At 38.4% G+C, this 15,787-nt stretch overlaps 1 protein-coding gene across 2 annotated transcripts; it reads right to left on the bottom strand.

Annotated features, from left to right (window-relative positions):
* Positions 1-372: 372 nt before the first annotated feature.
* On the bottom strand, positions 373-14,482 carry ERCC5 (ERCC excision repair 5, endonuclease). 2 transcript variants are annotated; one of them, XM_062624712.1, is made up of 15 exons: positions 14,242-14,482; positions 13,443-13,618; positions 12,803-12,918; positions 12,619-12,711; positions 11,792-11,852; positions 10,636-10,779; positions 10,078-10,285; positions 8,858-9,811; positions 8,218-8,447; positions 7,724-7,843; positions 6,025-6,238; positions 4,214-4,358; positions 3,229-3,429; positions 2,326-2,410; positions 373-1,020 (listed from the first exon to the last, which is right to left on the bottom strand). In XM_062624712.1, the coding sequence occupies exons 1-15, from the start codon at positions 14,327-14,329 to the stop codon at positions 484-486; spliced, it is 3,372 nt and encodes a 1,123-aa protein (XP_062480696.1). In that variant the 5' UTR covers positions 14,330-14,482; the 3' UTR covers positions 373-483. The 2 variants fall into 2 exon arrangements, with proteins under 2 accessions (XP_062480696.1, XP_062480697.1); XM_062624713.1 differs by lacking the exon at positions 14,242-14,482 and having other exon boundaries at positions 12,790-12,918; positions 13,443-13,583.
* Between the last annotated feature and the right edge of the window lie 1,305 nt (positions 14,483-15,787).

Raw genomic sequence — 15,787 nt, 5'->3', positions numbered from 1 at the left:
ATGAAACAATGAGAAATGAAGTCAGAAGGTCAAATGAGAAGATGAAAAACAGCAAGGACTAAAAGGTAATGTAAGAACACAGGTATGACTAGCAACTTACGTGCTTTTCCACCTTGACTCACAGGAGCTATAAAAAAAATTCTACAATCACTGAGGAAGAGAGGTGGGTAGGTGGGGAAGTCTGAGCCTAACACACATTGTTTCTCTTACAAACTAATTTGACATGAGTTCTACAACCAGTGGATACCTCTTAATGTCACTTTTGCAAATAGATTGTGTCTTTGGACATGGTCACGTAACTCCAAAACTAGAAACTTGACATTTACTTCAGAACATAAATAATCACTGTACATCAGATTACAGACAGACAAATACATAACAAATAGAGATAATTTATTATTTTATCAAAAATTCATCACAATATTTATAAAGCTTAAGTCACAAAACCCATACATAGCCTCTCTTTTTCAAGACTTCTTTTCTTTAAGACGTTTTCTTTTTTATTCTTCTCTTACTCTGCGATTTCTTTTTTTTTCCCTCAAACACAGGTTTGGCAGTCACCAAGATTATTTTTCCCAATTCTTCATCCTCACCACTTGAACTACTGCACCTCTTTTTCTCTTTAGAGTCTGCTGACTCCATTGCAGAGACCTTTTTCCTCCTTTTGCTCCTGCCCAAATCTCTGCTTTCTGATTCCTCTATTGAGGAGTCACTAGAAGTTTCTGAAAGATGCAAATTCCCTATAAAACCACCTCCATAGACATGTTCTTTTGTGGAATCTGAAAGCTTTCTTCTCTTTCCATTTTGGACTTCGGTTGCCATAACTTGATGATCTGTACAGCCTGCAGTATCTTCCCCTTTCCTTTCTTCATGCGCTTTAAGTTCAATCTCCTGAACATCATCAGCTGCTTCTTTTTCCTTCCTCTTCAGGCAAGTCACAGCTCTGCGCAGTCTCTGACTTTTAATAGCTATTTTTTCCTGCTGTTCTAGCCTGAAGAATGAATCAATTCGAAGCTGAGTCTGTCAAAAATAAAACAGAGAAACACCTTTGGAGGTTTTTGTGATAGGAATTCAGTTAACTATATTATAATGCATACTAAGACAAAGGACTAACAAGATTAATACAAATAGATGTGAACAATAAGACACAATATTACAGACATACCTATACTTTATTATAAGTTCTGCAACAAGAACCTTTACAGAAACTAAATAGCAAACGCTGGTGAAATTTCATAAACATTGTCCTTGATGATTAGATATGTTGCTATTTTCAACCTTAATACAGAGAATCTCTGTAGTGCTCTTAAGTATGTCCTTACCAACACATCGTTAGCTTCAAGCTGTTAGAACTACAGAATGCATATTAAGCAAATGTTACAAGTGCACTTTACATTTCATATGCTAGTGCAACAAAAAGCACTTATCTGACTCAAGTTCATTGTAACATATGTTGCTACAGTGTAAAGATTTAAGAGCAGAACTAGAAGGGCTCATACACAAAGGGTCTGTGTGACTCAATCACAGCTAGGCTTGCTACATAAACTAAGATAGCTCTCTATATTCTCTCTAAAATTGTATAAAAGAACCAATGCTTCCAAAGGTTGCTCCAGTCAACCTGAAAGTAAATGGCTTTAATTATGGGGTTTGGTACCTTTCACTCCTTTGAGCAACAGAGAAAACCTAGAAGACTAGTTTAGACTAAGGATCCATCTTGCTCATGGCGAAAGGAGAAAAGAATCCGACCTTCGGCGATCAGTTTTAGCACTGACTTTCACAGTACAGCAGCATGCACCACTATTCACTTTTAAGTTTTATTAAAGTTAACAGAACATTAATAATATTACTCTGATTACCATATAAATGTTGCTCAGCAGTTCAGTCTGCACCCCTCCTCAAAGAATGGGGATGATACCAAATGGTCAGTCTCCATTCACGAAAATCTTAAAGGTATTTTTATAAATCATTTTTAGAGACAGCATATTGTCTTTTAAAAGTACCAGAGGTGCTTGAAGTACTTGAGATTTCAGCTACATCCAGAACAAACAGCAACATCAAGCTGAATAGGTGCTTGATAAGTAACAAAATTTGAAAACAGCAATTGAAATTACATAGAGTTCCTTAAAGGACACCAAAATCATATGGAAATGAAGTCCAGAGAAGTAAGTTTAATAAATTTTAAATATAATATGAATATTTAAAAAAAAAATGGCCAAACCCCAGTTTCTGAGAAATTTATTTTAGATTAAAACCTTGCTGTTCATTTTAAAACAGCTCTTACACTCTTCTAGTTACCCTTAAACTACACACAGTTCTATGTTTTACCTGCTGCAAGTTCAGCTGTTTCATCACAGGCAAAAGGATTTCATCTGTCTTCACCCTGGTCCAGCCAAAGCGATTCTGACAGAACGTGCAAAAAGTTAAGGACCTTTGCACAGTGGCTGTTACTAGTATTGTACAAACATAAAATAAAGATCTCTCAAATAAAAATTGTCTAGAAGAAAGCTACTCTACTTCAAAGCTTTTTTTACTAAGAAACCAGAGAAAATACTCTTAAGTTACTACAGCTGACTTACGCAGATGCTTCCAGTATTACATTACATATCCTAATCATGCTGCTACATGTCTATTAGTTACAGATTTTTGTTCTCTAATATCAACATTTCCAAGAGTGTGTCTCAATGAGGACAGAACTCATTTTGGCTATACAGCATTGTCATATGACAAAGCAAGTCTTATTTTTACACTTGCACACACTGGAAGTTTCATTTGCTGTTCAAAATACCATTAGCTCTGCATGCATTGTCATGTACTTTTTAACAATTTTCTGCAGCTCAAGCTGCAATGGATGCAAGAAATACACTGCAAGAAATGCAGTAAGTAATGCAGCCTAAGTCACCATTTCTGCTGACTACACTTTGAAACATATTTGCGAAAGATGGCAGAGTAGCACACTCCTGACAGCTATGAGATTCTCTTTACATGCAATGTGAAACAGCTTACTCTCTTAGGAGAGCAGAGCCACCTCGCGTGACACACATGCATGGCTGCATGCCCTTCAGTTCCAGAGCTGGTACCATTGTAGGATATCACATGCATATGGAGCTAAGGGCCCCTCACACCAATGAGACGTTAAAAACTGGACACACCGTTACTGACTCACAAGCCTTATGAACTTTAATCTGAGCACTCTTCGCTGACAAATCCTGCTATACAGTAAAAGGATATTCTCTGATTTGTTCTACATCAGGCTTCCCCCAGATGAACGAACCCCTTGTCTCATCCACCATAGGATTCAGGTATGCTTCTGCCACTGCTGGATTTGGGAAACCTGAGGAAAGCTGCAGGTCCCGCAACTTCTTCTTGACTTTGGTGTCACGTGGATTAGGTCTCAATTTCTTATTCTTCTGAGCCTCATTCCACCACTCACTGAAAAACAGAGGAAAGTATTCCATAAGGTACAATTTGGAATATCAAGAGCCACCATGCTAATTTCAATAGCCCTAGTCTCCCTGCTTCAGTTACTACATAAAGTGAGTAGAAAATTCCCCAATGGCAAAACGGACATATAACCTGAAAGCAGAAAAGACAGAACATAAACAGTAAACGCAGCTGTTGTAAGCCACAGTAGCAAACATCATCTGGATTCCTCATGAACTGCTAAACAGAAGGCCCTAAATTTAGCCACACACAGGAAGGATGTTCCACATACAATGATAATTTTAAAAGGTTTTTTTTGGTATGCAAAAGAAGAAAATAAAAACTAAAAGTATTTCTAATCATTCTTGCTATTGCCAATACAACTGGCTTAGGCCCTCTACAAATCTTGCTCTTCCCCACAGCCTACCTGTCTGTCTCCTTCCAGGTCATCCATTCCTCACTCATCAAGTCTCTTTTCTCTACGAGCAAGCTACAGCACCTTCTCACAAACACAGGGAGAATATACCTCCACTCCACTATGGGTCCAACTCCGCAATGAATTCAGAGGCAGTCGCACAGTTCTACAGCTGTTCTATTGTCTTCTTTAGTCTCACTGTAATAGCTGTATCAGTATGTCCCCTTATTTACCTGCCATTTCAAATAGTGACATAATGGAGTCACATATTTTACAGTTAACTTAGTCTCCTTAATGACGGTTGTATACTTAAGCAGCATAAAAGTATATTCACTAATATTATAGAAAGACAAAAAAGCAAAATATGATGAAGCATACGCAAATCTCAAGAGAGGTTCCAAACCATGCCCAGGAAATTCATTTAAAATCTCCATCGCTGTTACAAAGCCAACATTTGGGATACCCTCAGTGTAGTCACTTCCAAGCAAGTATGCCAAATTAATCAGCTTGCTTCGATCCAACCCTGTAACAGAAAGTGCATAAACCAATTAAAACCAGTGGATCCAGCATACATTCCCTTACAAAATTAAAAAATATGTTATCTGAAAGGCAAAACCCGAAAGGAACTCGAAGATATTAACTCTGTAAAAGTACATTTAATTCAATGTCAGAATTTGCTAAATGGTATTCTCGAGCACCTTAGCTGAAGCACAGGTAGTTGTGCTAACTCAACAAATACATCTTTGCCAAAATTAAATGTTACAATGTAGAGACCATCCGGAAACATTAAGAGCTAAGAGATACTATTTTACGTATGTTTCTCTAGTTTCTCTCCTGTTCCCATCTAATGCTGACCTGCAAACAGTAACACCTGCATCTGAAACAAAAAAAGCATTCAATTTGAATTCTAGCCCGTAATATCAATGCCTCTATTTCTTAAAAGTGTTCCCAAACTGGAAGCCTTTGCTAGTGCAGTTATTAAGTAGACAAAAAGAGCCCATGAAATAGCCAGAAAGGAGGAATAACTCAGCTGACCACTTGTACTTAGTATGCTGCAAGATCTGAGGCAATCAGGCTGATTTTCAGTGACTAGCTTCAGGAGTTTAGATTAAAGAACAACATAAATAAATAAATAAATAAATAAAATCAGTTGATAAAAGAAGGGATGCATGTCTAAGCACACAAAGCAAAACTATTGGCATGCTACTCAGGATATCCATCAACTGTGGTGAAAGAAGAACTGTGCAATGCATGTAAAAGGAGTAAAAAGCACAAGACCAGAAGAATGTTACATGAAGAAGACCGATGGTGACTATTTTTCCCCAATAAATAAATAATAGCTCTGGTTTACTACATTAATAACAGAAAAAAAGAAAAAAAAAAAAAAAAAAAAATCACACGTTTCCACAGCAAATCTTCCAAGTAAGCTATGGTAGCACACCTAAGTAGGTATAAGTAGGGCAAAGAAATCATTTCATGCAGTTTGCTGGGAGAAGAAACCAAAGACATTTTTCACCACATAAAAATGTTGTGGAATTTTACATGCTGAAGGCATTAAAATATTATTTCAAAGTCTATAGCCTCTCTCAACTTTGAAAACATTAAAACTGATTTTAAGAGTTCTGCTTAAACAAGGCATAAGAAGTTAAAACTAGCTCATATTTTCTTTAATACACTATGTGACACTAAAGTTTTGTAGTTCATAATTAGCAACAATTTGATTAGACTAGTACAAGAGTAATCTGAAAGAAAAAAAAAACTGTCAGCGTAACTAAATGAAAAACCTTTTACAGAGCATATATGTATGCCAGACCCTCTCCTAAAACATTATGTGTCAGTATGTTCAAAATTAACTTTCATTTCCAGAAACCTATAAATCTGATGACATCAGAATATAATTTTCTCACCACGTCAGAAAAGCCATGCTGACATTTACCCAGAAACAGGTACCAGGGTTCATATCTCCAGTCTTGATGTTCATCACACTAACTCAGTGTATTAAATGCAGGCGCCTTAAAATTCAGGGGGGGTCATACGGCAATAAAACCAACTGAACGCCTTTACACTCTCCAAAGAGCAGGCATTGTAGTAATAGACACACAAAATTCTGTGGAAATTACAACTTCAAAAAGATAGATGGCAGTGCTGTCTTAAAGACTGTATTTAATGAATCAATACCTGAGGCTTACCTAGCTGGTTTTGAAAATCAACATACTGATAATACTCCACATATTGGTTTTGGCTGAAGAAATTTTTATAAACATGTCGTGCACCAAATAACCAAACATCACTATCATCTGTAATTGTCCCAGAGGTCTGATCAGTAAGGTCCAATACAGCACACTGCGCCTCTGCCTCCATTGGAGCTTCAATATACGGAATGCCAAACAGACGGAGAAGCTCCTGTAGGATAGAGAGAAAACAGTTAATATTGCATCTGAAGAACGAACTTCTGTTATACTTCTGCTTTACTCAGAACTGCTAGATTCACACTTGGGGTGTATTAAACATTTCAAAATAAATCTTAATTTCTGCTGAGAAGTGCCAAGCACAGTAAAGAGATTGGAAAAATCACACACATCTCAGGCAGATAGTGCCACGTGAGTCAAGCGCTACTTGACCACACTATTACTGCACAGTCTGAGAGCCTGCTACTTTATTTGCACAAGCATACATAAGTATTGTGCTTTGCACATCATGGACAAAAGACCATGTGTTACAATTGTGTGGCCTCCATGAAAAAACAAAAAAAAAAGATGCACATTAAATAAAGAGTCATCACTTCAGATAATAGTATGAAAGCCTATTAGAAACATTCATATCAAGCAGGAAACAGTGGGCAGACTAATCACCCTTTGGATGGCATTTTGATATACATGTATTTAATGCATCTTAGACAATTTGGTTTTATGGAATATATTATTTAACTTCAGTTCGCTTTCACACACACACACTAGTTTCACAGGCTTGGGTTAGAGACACAATTCTGGATTAAGTCATCTCCAGAAATTCCATTTACTCTCCTGCTCCAAAGTTGGACGTAACAATCACTGCAAAACCTAAGCTATAAAATTAATGACATATTTGATATGTATACATATATCTGCACATAAACACCCTCTCTTTTCTCCTCACTGCAGCTGGCTTTTGTGCCCTGATAAAGTCCATCTCAAGACTTAAAACTTTTACTGAAATAAAGAGCAAAAGCACAAGGTCAAGAGACTCACAACTATAATGGTGTATCTACCATTATAGGACACGTAGTATTACAAAAGCATTGGCCTTTAAAAAAAACAAATTATCTGAAGAAACAAGTATGAGCAAGTATTTAACAAAGGAACAAAAAATTTCAAGCATTTTAAACTAAAATAAAAGCATTTCTATATTTCTTATAATTAATTTACTATGTGATAGATACTATGACTAGGCTATTTTATTATGGATTAACCTTAACATAATGTCATAAGTAGACCTCGCATTAGACTGTATCAACCTTTAAATGCATCTATTAAAGCAGAGGTTACAGGCTTATGCAGGTATTACTGGTGAGATTCATTAAGATCAGTTACCAGGGCATAAACCTGGGTTACCACACAGATTTCTTGTAAGATTTCATTTTTTAATCCACAGGAGAAATCACAATCTAGCTAACATCCAGATTATTCCAATTCCATACTAGAATATCATTATTCTATAATGTTATAGGTTAGAATTCAGTATTGCCTCAATACATGTAATGTTTTAAATCAAGCAGACTAAAGAAAACAAGCTCCTAAGAGGAAAAAAAGGTGACCTGTAATTAAACAAAATTACTAATAGCTTTTGAGAAAACATTTGACTGGAGTTAACAGCATACTGTATCAAACCAAATGATTCAACAAATACTACCTGGCTTTCCAAGCACATCTGTCCTGTTACAGAGGCGGCAACACGTTCCTGCTTCTCTTTCTGAGCCTGAAGCTTATTCTGCTCAGCAGAAAGGTCATTTTCTAATTCTTCTAGCTCTTCCTGAAAAACAAAACAAGATTTTCATTATTTCAACAATTCAGGTATGTTTAATTAAGTAAATCACTAAGTCTCCCACTATAGTTATTCTAGTAGCATGTGCTCCATTACTTGGAAGTTGACATGGCCTCTCTGACACAGTAAATTATAAAATCAGAGATAGGTCTACCCAGACTGCTAAACCCTTAAAGTTTCCCTCTGAATTCAGGGAGATTATGATTAACCATCATCTTTAAAGAAAGATAAGGTCCCATACAACTATAGGCATGTTTGAGAAAGCAACAAAACAGTAAGAAGTTGACCAATAGTCTTCCTTAAGAACTACTTGGGGACACAGCACTTAAATTACTATCTCAAAACAAATAACAAGGCGTTACCATACTGATGTCTTGCCACTTATCCTCTCCATCTTTATCATCATCTCCTCTTTCAACACTCTGATTGTTTGCCAGCTGCACTTCAGACTCCTTCAGCAAGTCCTGTGTGACAGTATCATGTCTGTCTGTCTCCACTTCTGGAAGTGCTGTTTCATCACCCAGTTCTTCATGACATTTAGCAGGAAACTCAGCCTCATTACTGATTTCAGTTTCCACTTCAATAAAACTTCCTATGAAAGGAAAATAAAGAATTCAACTTCCCACTGCTTGTCCAAAAAAAAGAAAAAAATTAAAAGGAGTATTCATAAGCATAAGTGATTTTTCTTCTATATGCAATAAATATATACAAGGATTGCGAGATTACAGAAACCTAGTGGTTGATCATTCCTACACCAGCTAAGTTCAATGCACACACAAGAACATGCTTTCCTGACTCTCTGTATTGTACACTCAGGTTTCAATGATAAAACACAATACCAAGGGGAAAAAAAAAACTCAGATTTTCTTCCTACCTCCTACATACATGCAAATAGAAGTATTTTAAAGCATTTCTTACCAGGAGAAAAGGTTAACTTCAACTGACTACTAATACAGTAAGGTCCCATTTTCTTATGTTTTTACCCAATTAAAAAGCACATACCATCAGAATCACTGTCTTCAGACTGTGATATCTCTTCTTTTTCCTCCTCAGGAGTTTTCGTTTCTGGGAAAAATGTAATATCCTTTCGTACTTCAGGTACATTCTCTTCTGTTTGCAACACTTCTTCCTCTACATTTAGAGAAATTTTCAAGTTTTCCTCATTTTCACAAAGGCCTGCTGTTTCAGCATGAATCAAAGACTCTATACTAGTTTGTACAGGAAAACAGTTTGGCTTCTGCATGCACAAGTTTATATTCTTATCTCCCAAACAATTTAACTCTATTTTGGAACTATCATCTTCTTTATCTACGTCTTCTTTGCCTTTTTTAGTATTGTCAATACAAGAATAGTTTTCAAGTGTGGATATAATAGTGTCTTTGGTTGTAATATGATTTTTGTCCAGCTCCTGACTCTTTTGTTCAAATTCAGCATCTTGCATAACCACCTGGTTTGACAAATTAATTGCAGATGTAGGTATTCTTCTCTCCTTAACTTCAGGAATCTGGTCTTCCTCATCTGAGCTACTAAGCAGCAAATCCTTCACTTCTGATCTTTCTGGTAGCACTCTATCAGTTCTAACAGTAACAACTTCCTCTCTTGCATCATCATCACCATCATCACTCAGAGCTCGATGAATTGCATATAGTGTTCTTGGAGACACACTGCCTTCCTCTGCTACAGACAGGTCTGTGTTCAGTTGTCCTGTATCTTCATCCCCCAGTTCTTCTTCTGAGCTGCTTTCTAGCATAGCAGCCTGGATGGCAAGCAAAGTCCGAGGAGAGGGTGGTGCAGTCACCACATTATCTTTCTCTGTCTGCAGTTTCTCAGTTTCAACTAGCTTTGCATTAGCAGGAGATTCAGCAAATTCTTTCAATTTAGTAAGTTCAGGCATTTTTGATGAGGGCCCTGCAATAGCTTCCAAATCTTGACCTGTAGCTTCTTTTGCTCTAATGCCTAAAAGAAAGGGGTTTTGTTGAATATTTTTTTAGTAAAAAAAAATGCTTTATACTAACATTACATTTTATAGAATGAACATCATTGTATAAAGATTAATAGACCAGTTTTCTACACACTTACAGATCATAGTTAATTGTGCCTAACGGTAATGTACCAATTTCATACAATTTCAAACAATAATCAGGGTTTGGGATTTTTTTTAAACAGAGCTGTAGACTGCAGATACCAAACAAGAGGTTTTACAAAATTAGGACCCAACGTACCCTTTATTAGGATATAGTGAGAAGTATCCTCCGAGACTACCTTTCTATATTCCACTTCTTTCACAAAACCACCTTCATTTTCATATTGTGTTTGGATTTCACCAGTGTGCTGTTGATTCAGTTCTTTCTGTACATTTTCTATGCACCGACTGAGGCTGCTTTTCTTAAGCAAACCTCTAAGCTGGTACTGGGAAAAGGCATTGGATTCCTTAAAACAAAGAAATAAACAAGTCAATTTAAATAAAATTCCATGTAGCTGCACCTTTTAAGAAGGTTTATCTCCCACGCTCTGGAGAGGTAACAGGTTTAAGCAGGTAACATTTGTCTTTTAGTGACTGCTGCACTCCTGGATACTTTAGGATAGGGTTTTGAATAGACAAACATGAAGTCTCTGTTAAGAGTCATTATCTCACTGGGGCTTTTTCCTCTCAATGTAACATCTCCTATTAAACAGGCCTGGGGGTAAAACTTTCCAGATGGGATACTCTTATGTAATATTCATCTGCATTAATGGCAATAGCTCCATTCTGACAGCTTAAAAACCATTTTAAATATTACCTCTGGCATTGCTTCAAAAAATGTTCTTTTTCGTTTTGTAAATTCTTTCATCTCGGTCAAGATCTCATATTTTACTTCAGGAGGCAGGTTCTTGAAATCTTCTGATTCAATATCTACAGACTGAGGATTTTCACATAATGCTTCCTATAAAAATGGAAAACAACATAAACACCTATTTTATATTACAGCACAGCAAGAACAATAAAATATTTAGAGCATCATTTCAAACAACAACCACCCACACCCAAAACCTTTCTTGCTACTGTGAAGAAAACAGTTAAGGAAAAAAAAAAACATCAACCAAACAAAAAGTAACAAAAAACAAAACAAAACAAACAAACCAATCCCACAAAAAAAAGCCAAAACCAAACAAAACCAAATGAGATAACTACCTAATAAAATAAAATGCATAATTGTTGATGTACTCTATACAGAGAAACTTGGGTTTATTCTTTTTTACAAAAAGATAAGTCTAAATCACAGAAGGTCCTACAGCCTCAGGTAATCTGATTTTATCCTTCCAAGGAGGTTCTCCTGAATATGAACTACTTCAAAGATAAACAGTATTTCCAAGTTTCAAGAGTTTTTGTTGGGGATTTTCTTGTTCATTTGCTTTCTTTGATGAAAACAGAGATAATTTTATTATCTATTGTGCCATCTTCTTAGATTACATATTTCTCTTCTCATGAGATCAGCACATCAGAGGGAAATACAGAATTTATCTGTGAAAACTCAAGGACTGGGGTGCTTCAGTATCAGTTCTTATTTGGAGAAGAACAGGAATTTTGTTAAATATGCTGTCTTATGTGTGCAAACACGTGCACAAATGCATACATTTCACTTTTATCGTACACAAAACAATCTCTTCTCCACATATCCAAAGAAAGTAGTCAGAAAAGAAAGATACCATACAAAATTCCTATTCTGCTGTATTTCCGCTGTGGAGAAAAATACATAAATACATTTGTACTTCCTTATTAGCAGGAATACACAGAATACTGAAAATTGACTTATTTGCTTGATAACTAACACTATAGTAGGACCCATACCTCCCCAAACACTTCTGTTTTTTTTCTAATCTTTTTGTTTGTCTTTTAGGCATAGCACATGAATGAGAGGATTATTCACAGTAATAGTTCAATTAGGATGCACTTACATGCAACATCTTTCTTTGATTCATTCTTATTTCCCATTCCTTTTCATCTTCCTCCTCTGAGCTAAAAATCACAATGAGAAAAAAGAAAAAAAAATATAGATAATTACCTAGGAAAATAAAGTTCTTATTTTAAGCAAAAGGACCTTAGTCATCACTTCGCCAAGTACAAAAATTTGCATACAAATATATGTACACATATACATACAAACACTCATGTGCACGCATATAAATGCATACACAAGCCAAAAAGATCTGAACAGAAAGCAAGACTTTTGTCAGTTAAAACTAGATTGAGACAACTGTTACTGTTTAAGTCATTACCTCATTCTTATTTGGTCAGAGCTTAAAGTATATATGAGATATGCAAAGAGTAATCCAACAGATACCTCCACATTCCCACCTAATATCACTTAAGGTGTCATAAGTTTGACAAGTTCATACAAAGCCTACTTCTGCTGAACGTCTGCACTACTAAATGAAGGGAATAAAGCTGCCACACACCCCAGCTACTCAAGCTTGAACAGTCCATTCCATTTAGTCACACAGACTGAGGCAGCACTTTCATCCTTAAACATTAATCCAATTTAAAATTTAACCTGTGTACTCTTAAGGTGCTTCTGTTATTTTTGCATAAATAACTAGAAGGCCTGTGTACCCACACCTATAAACTAAACTTTCCAAAAGAAACTGACATAAAACAAAGATATACCTTATAGATAATGGAGCCTCATGGGTCACAGGTCTTCCAGCAGCATCAAAAAAATGTGGTTTGTATTTTTATCAGTTTATTATTGCCATTTAAGCTAATATTTCTTAATTCTACCTACCTGTTCTTCTCTTCTTCTTGTAAAGGCGGCAATACATATATGTCATCAATTTCTTCTCTTCGAACTTCTGTAATACTGGGAAATGCTTCATGGCTTAGGGAAAGAAAAAATCTCCAGTGATTAACAGCTACACAAAAACTTCCCTGACACTTACAAACAAGGGTAAAATACTTTTTATTCTTGCCTCTTGCCCTTAAGAGCATTTTTGATAACTTGTCTCTTCAGAAATGTTTTCAAGAGTTTCTCTGCAGTTTTCCTGGAATCATGGCTGGCGATTTCCTTTCTTCGTCTTCGCTGAGCCTGTGAAAATATGATAAACGCCAACAGGATTTTGTTGGATGCTGAAGATACAAATCTGGCAAATTATTGTTATAATTCTGTGTGCTGAGCCTATGAGCAACCCCTAACTCATCCTACATCAGTGGGGACATAATCTTCAGGTCCTCCAGATCTCTCTATGTTGATTTCCTCTGTTGGGACCCAGGAACAGTTTTCACCTTTTGGGTACCAATGCTTGTAAGTACAGTGTTCAGGTTCATTCTAAAGCTAGACCATCACCTACACCATGGCTTATACCATCATCTATATCTCTACAACCCAGTTTCTACACAAATCAAACCTGAATATATCAAAAGGGAGGTGCTGCATGCTCCAACAGGTGTACCCAAGAGTGAGACTGCAAAGAACATCTGCACAGCAGTGCACTTCAAGCCCCCCATCCTCACAGTGCACAGGAGGAATAACAACGAAATTGAAAATGGCTACTTAGTATTAACAAACATACACCCTATTTTGCACTACAATGACACAGGAAAGGCACTTACCAAGGTTTGCCTCTTCAGAAGTGGGGCCCCTCCATCAAAAACAAAGACAGGTCGAATCCGGAAAAACAGTAGCTTGCAAAGTCGACGAAACAGAGTGAGGAGGTGAGCATTTTGTACGGAATAACCACTGCGATCTCTGGCTCCCTTTATTGCTTGGTTTAACCAAATACTGATATCTTGAAAGAATCGTTAAGAAGAAAAAAATGTGCTACCTTATGCATATACCATATTAATAGTTTCTATAAAGTGCACATATTTGACTAATAGGGCTTTGCCTACTATTCCAGGCTTGATTACTGAAACCAAGACTCCCCAAATACTTGCAAACTTAAGAAAAAATTCTTGCCCCTATTGCCCTGGACAAAAACGAGAGCTGAAATAACTGTGCAGCAAGTAGTACCTCCCCAGTTATTCTTACAAATAAACAAAGGGTAATTTCTTTCCACATCTTTCCAGTATTGAACAAAGTATATATGATGGGAAAGGTGATACAATAAGTGTTTACATTTTTTCATCTTATAAGCCTACCAAGAGCAGCACGTTAATCGATAAAGCACAAAATCCTACAGCCCAACACTTGTGTAAGGAACCTAGTAAAAGACCCCTTTTTAAAAAAAAAAAAAGAAGAAAAAAAAGCTTAGTGTTCCACATATTATAGGGTATAAGATCTATTTATCAAAATATGGTCATGTTTTAAAACAGAAATAAGCATATAAATAAGATAATGAGGCAGAAATAAGAGCAATAATTAAAACACTCTCCTTCGCAAATCCGGTTCCTCAGCTTACTCAAAGGATACCAACGGCAAGAATTTTTCCTTCTAGAACTTCAGGGTTTATCGGTCTCCCAGCGCATTCAAGCAGCTTCCAAAGTCCTTGAACTCCCATTGCCCCCTCTTAGCTACTCAGAGAGGCTCTAGGAGGAACGAAAGGAATAACCCAAAGGTTATACGCTCCACGTACACCTTATTATGCGAACGCGTTACTACCACAACCACAGGCAAGGCGGCAGACTGGGGAGAGGAAGTCCGCCCGGGAGCCCCTCCAGCCGGTTCCGAAAGCCTCCCTCAGCCGGCGGTACGCGAAAAGCCTCTAGAACTGCGCTCAAGCGCGGCGTTACAGCTGCTGCGGGCCGGCCGTCAGACCTCCGTGGCCCAGGGACACACTGAGCCGCTCCGCGGGGAGGCGGACCACGAAGGGAGGCAGAGGTGCCGGGCCCGGCCCGGCCCGGCCCGGCCCGAGGGAGGGCGGAAGAGTACCGGTCACAGCACGGCTGCGCTCACCTGAGGGGGGGCGTCAACCGCCAAGCCCAAAGCCAGACGCGTCACCAGCTGCCTAGGGCCTTGAAGTCCCTCGCAGACCCGCCCGCGGCCTGCGCATGCACCACCTCGCCCCGCCCCGCCCCGCCCCGCCGAAGCATGCGCCATGGTGGACTGCGGTGTGGGGCTGTGGAGGGCTTGCTTCTTGGCCGGGCTACGGGACGGGACGGGACGGTCCCAGCATCATTCCCAGCGGCTCTACCGGCCGTAGGTGAGCGAGTCCCGCCGCCCTTGCAGATGGACCCCACGGCTGCAGCCGCCTGTGGGGAAGCCCAGAAGGGGAAACCGAGGTGGTGCGGCAGCGCCTGAGGCGGGCTGGCTCCACGCCTGCCCACGGGAAGGGTGAAATGCCACACACCACCTCGCCCACGTAGTATTTTTGTGTCTCTGAACATGGTTTTCCCCCGGCCTCTCTCCTACACATTCCCCCTGCACACATGCTCTCTCCTCTCCTACACATTCCCCCTGCACCGCCGCCCCAAACGGCTCCCACGGGGAATCCCTAGGAAAGCTCCCAGCTACTGGTCCCCAGGGACCTGCATCTTGGCGATGCCGGAAGGATGGAATATCCTATGCACTTCATTGAAGTGTACCCAGAAGCAAAATAAAGTAACAGGCTACTGTCAGAGGGGAGTTCCTCAGCGCAACTGATTATTAAGCAACACTTGAGACTTTTGTGTAACTCATGGAAGCCTGAAGTCCCCTAAAGAACACAACTACAGTATTCTAAAGAAATCTGAGGCCTCAGCCCAAATTCACCTTGTAGAAATAAAGTCTGAAAATAGCTCATCTGGAAAATAAATTTTCAAAAGCCATGGGTTTTGCTCAGTCATCAGCCTGCACACTTTAGGAAATTAAGTATTAGAAGTCACAGTGGCTGCACAGGCTTATGAGCAAAGACATCTTGCCTTCAGGACTACTTTTTGCTGAGCAGGAGTGGCAGTCCTGATCCTTCACTTACCCACTTTCCCAAAAACCTCCACTAAACGTTAGGTCTCCATTCCCAAGGCAAATGATAAGCAAACAA

The sequence above is a fragment of the Pezoporus occidentalis genome, unplaced genomic scaffold (genome assembly GCF_034315485.1).
Source record: "Pezoporus occidentalis ecotype Australia unplaced genomic scaffold, CSIRO_AGI_Poc_V1 ctg27, whole genome shotgun sequence".
Lineage (NCBI taxonomy): Eukaryota > Metazoa > Chordata > Aves > Psittaciformes > Psittacidae > Pezoporus > Pezoporus occidentalis.
This window is presented reverse-complemented; position numbering and strand designations above follow the sequence as displayed.

What these genes read in the sequence shown, in the direction of transcription:
- ERCC5 (XM_062624712.1), bottom strand. Translation starts at nt 14,329, where the DNA reads ATGGGAGTTCAAGGACTTTGGAAGCTGCTTGAATGCGCTGGGAGACCG. An exon ending in AGTGGCAAGACATCAGTATG is followed by an intron (nt 7,844 to 8,217) that starts GTAACGCCTTGT and finishes TTTGTTTTTCAG; the next exon opens with GAAGAGCTAGAAGAATTAGA. An exon ending in GATGTAGAACAAATCAGAGA is followed by an intron (nt 2,411 to 3,228) that starts ATATCCTTTTAC and finishes AACTTTTTGCAC; the next exon opens with GTTCTGTCAGAATCGCTTTG.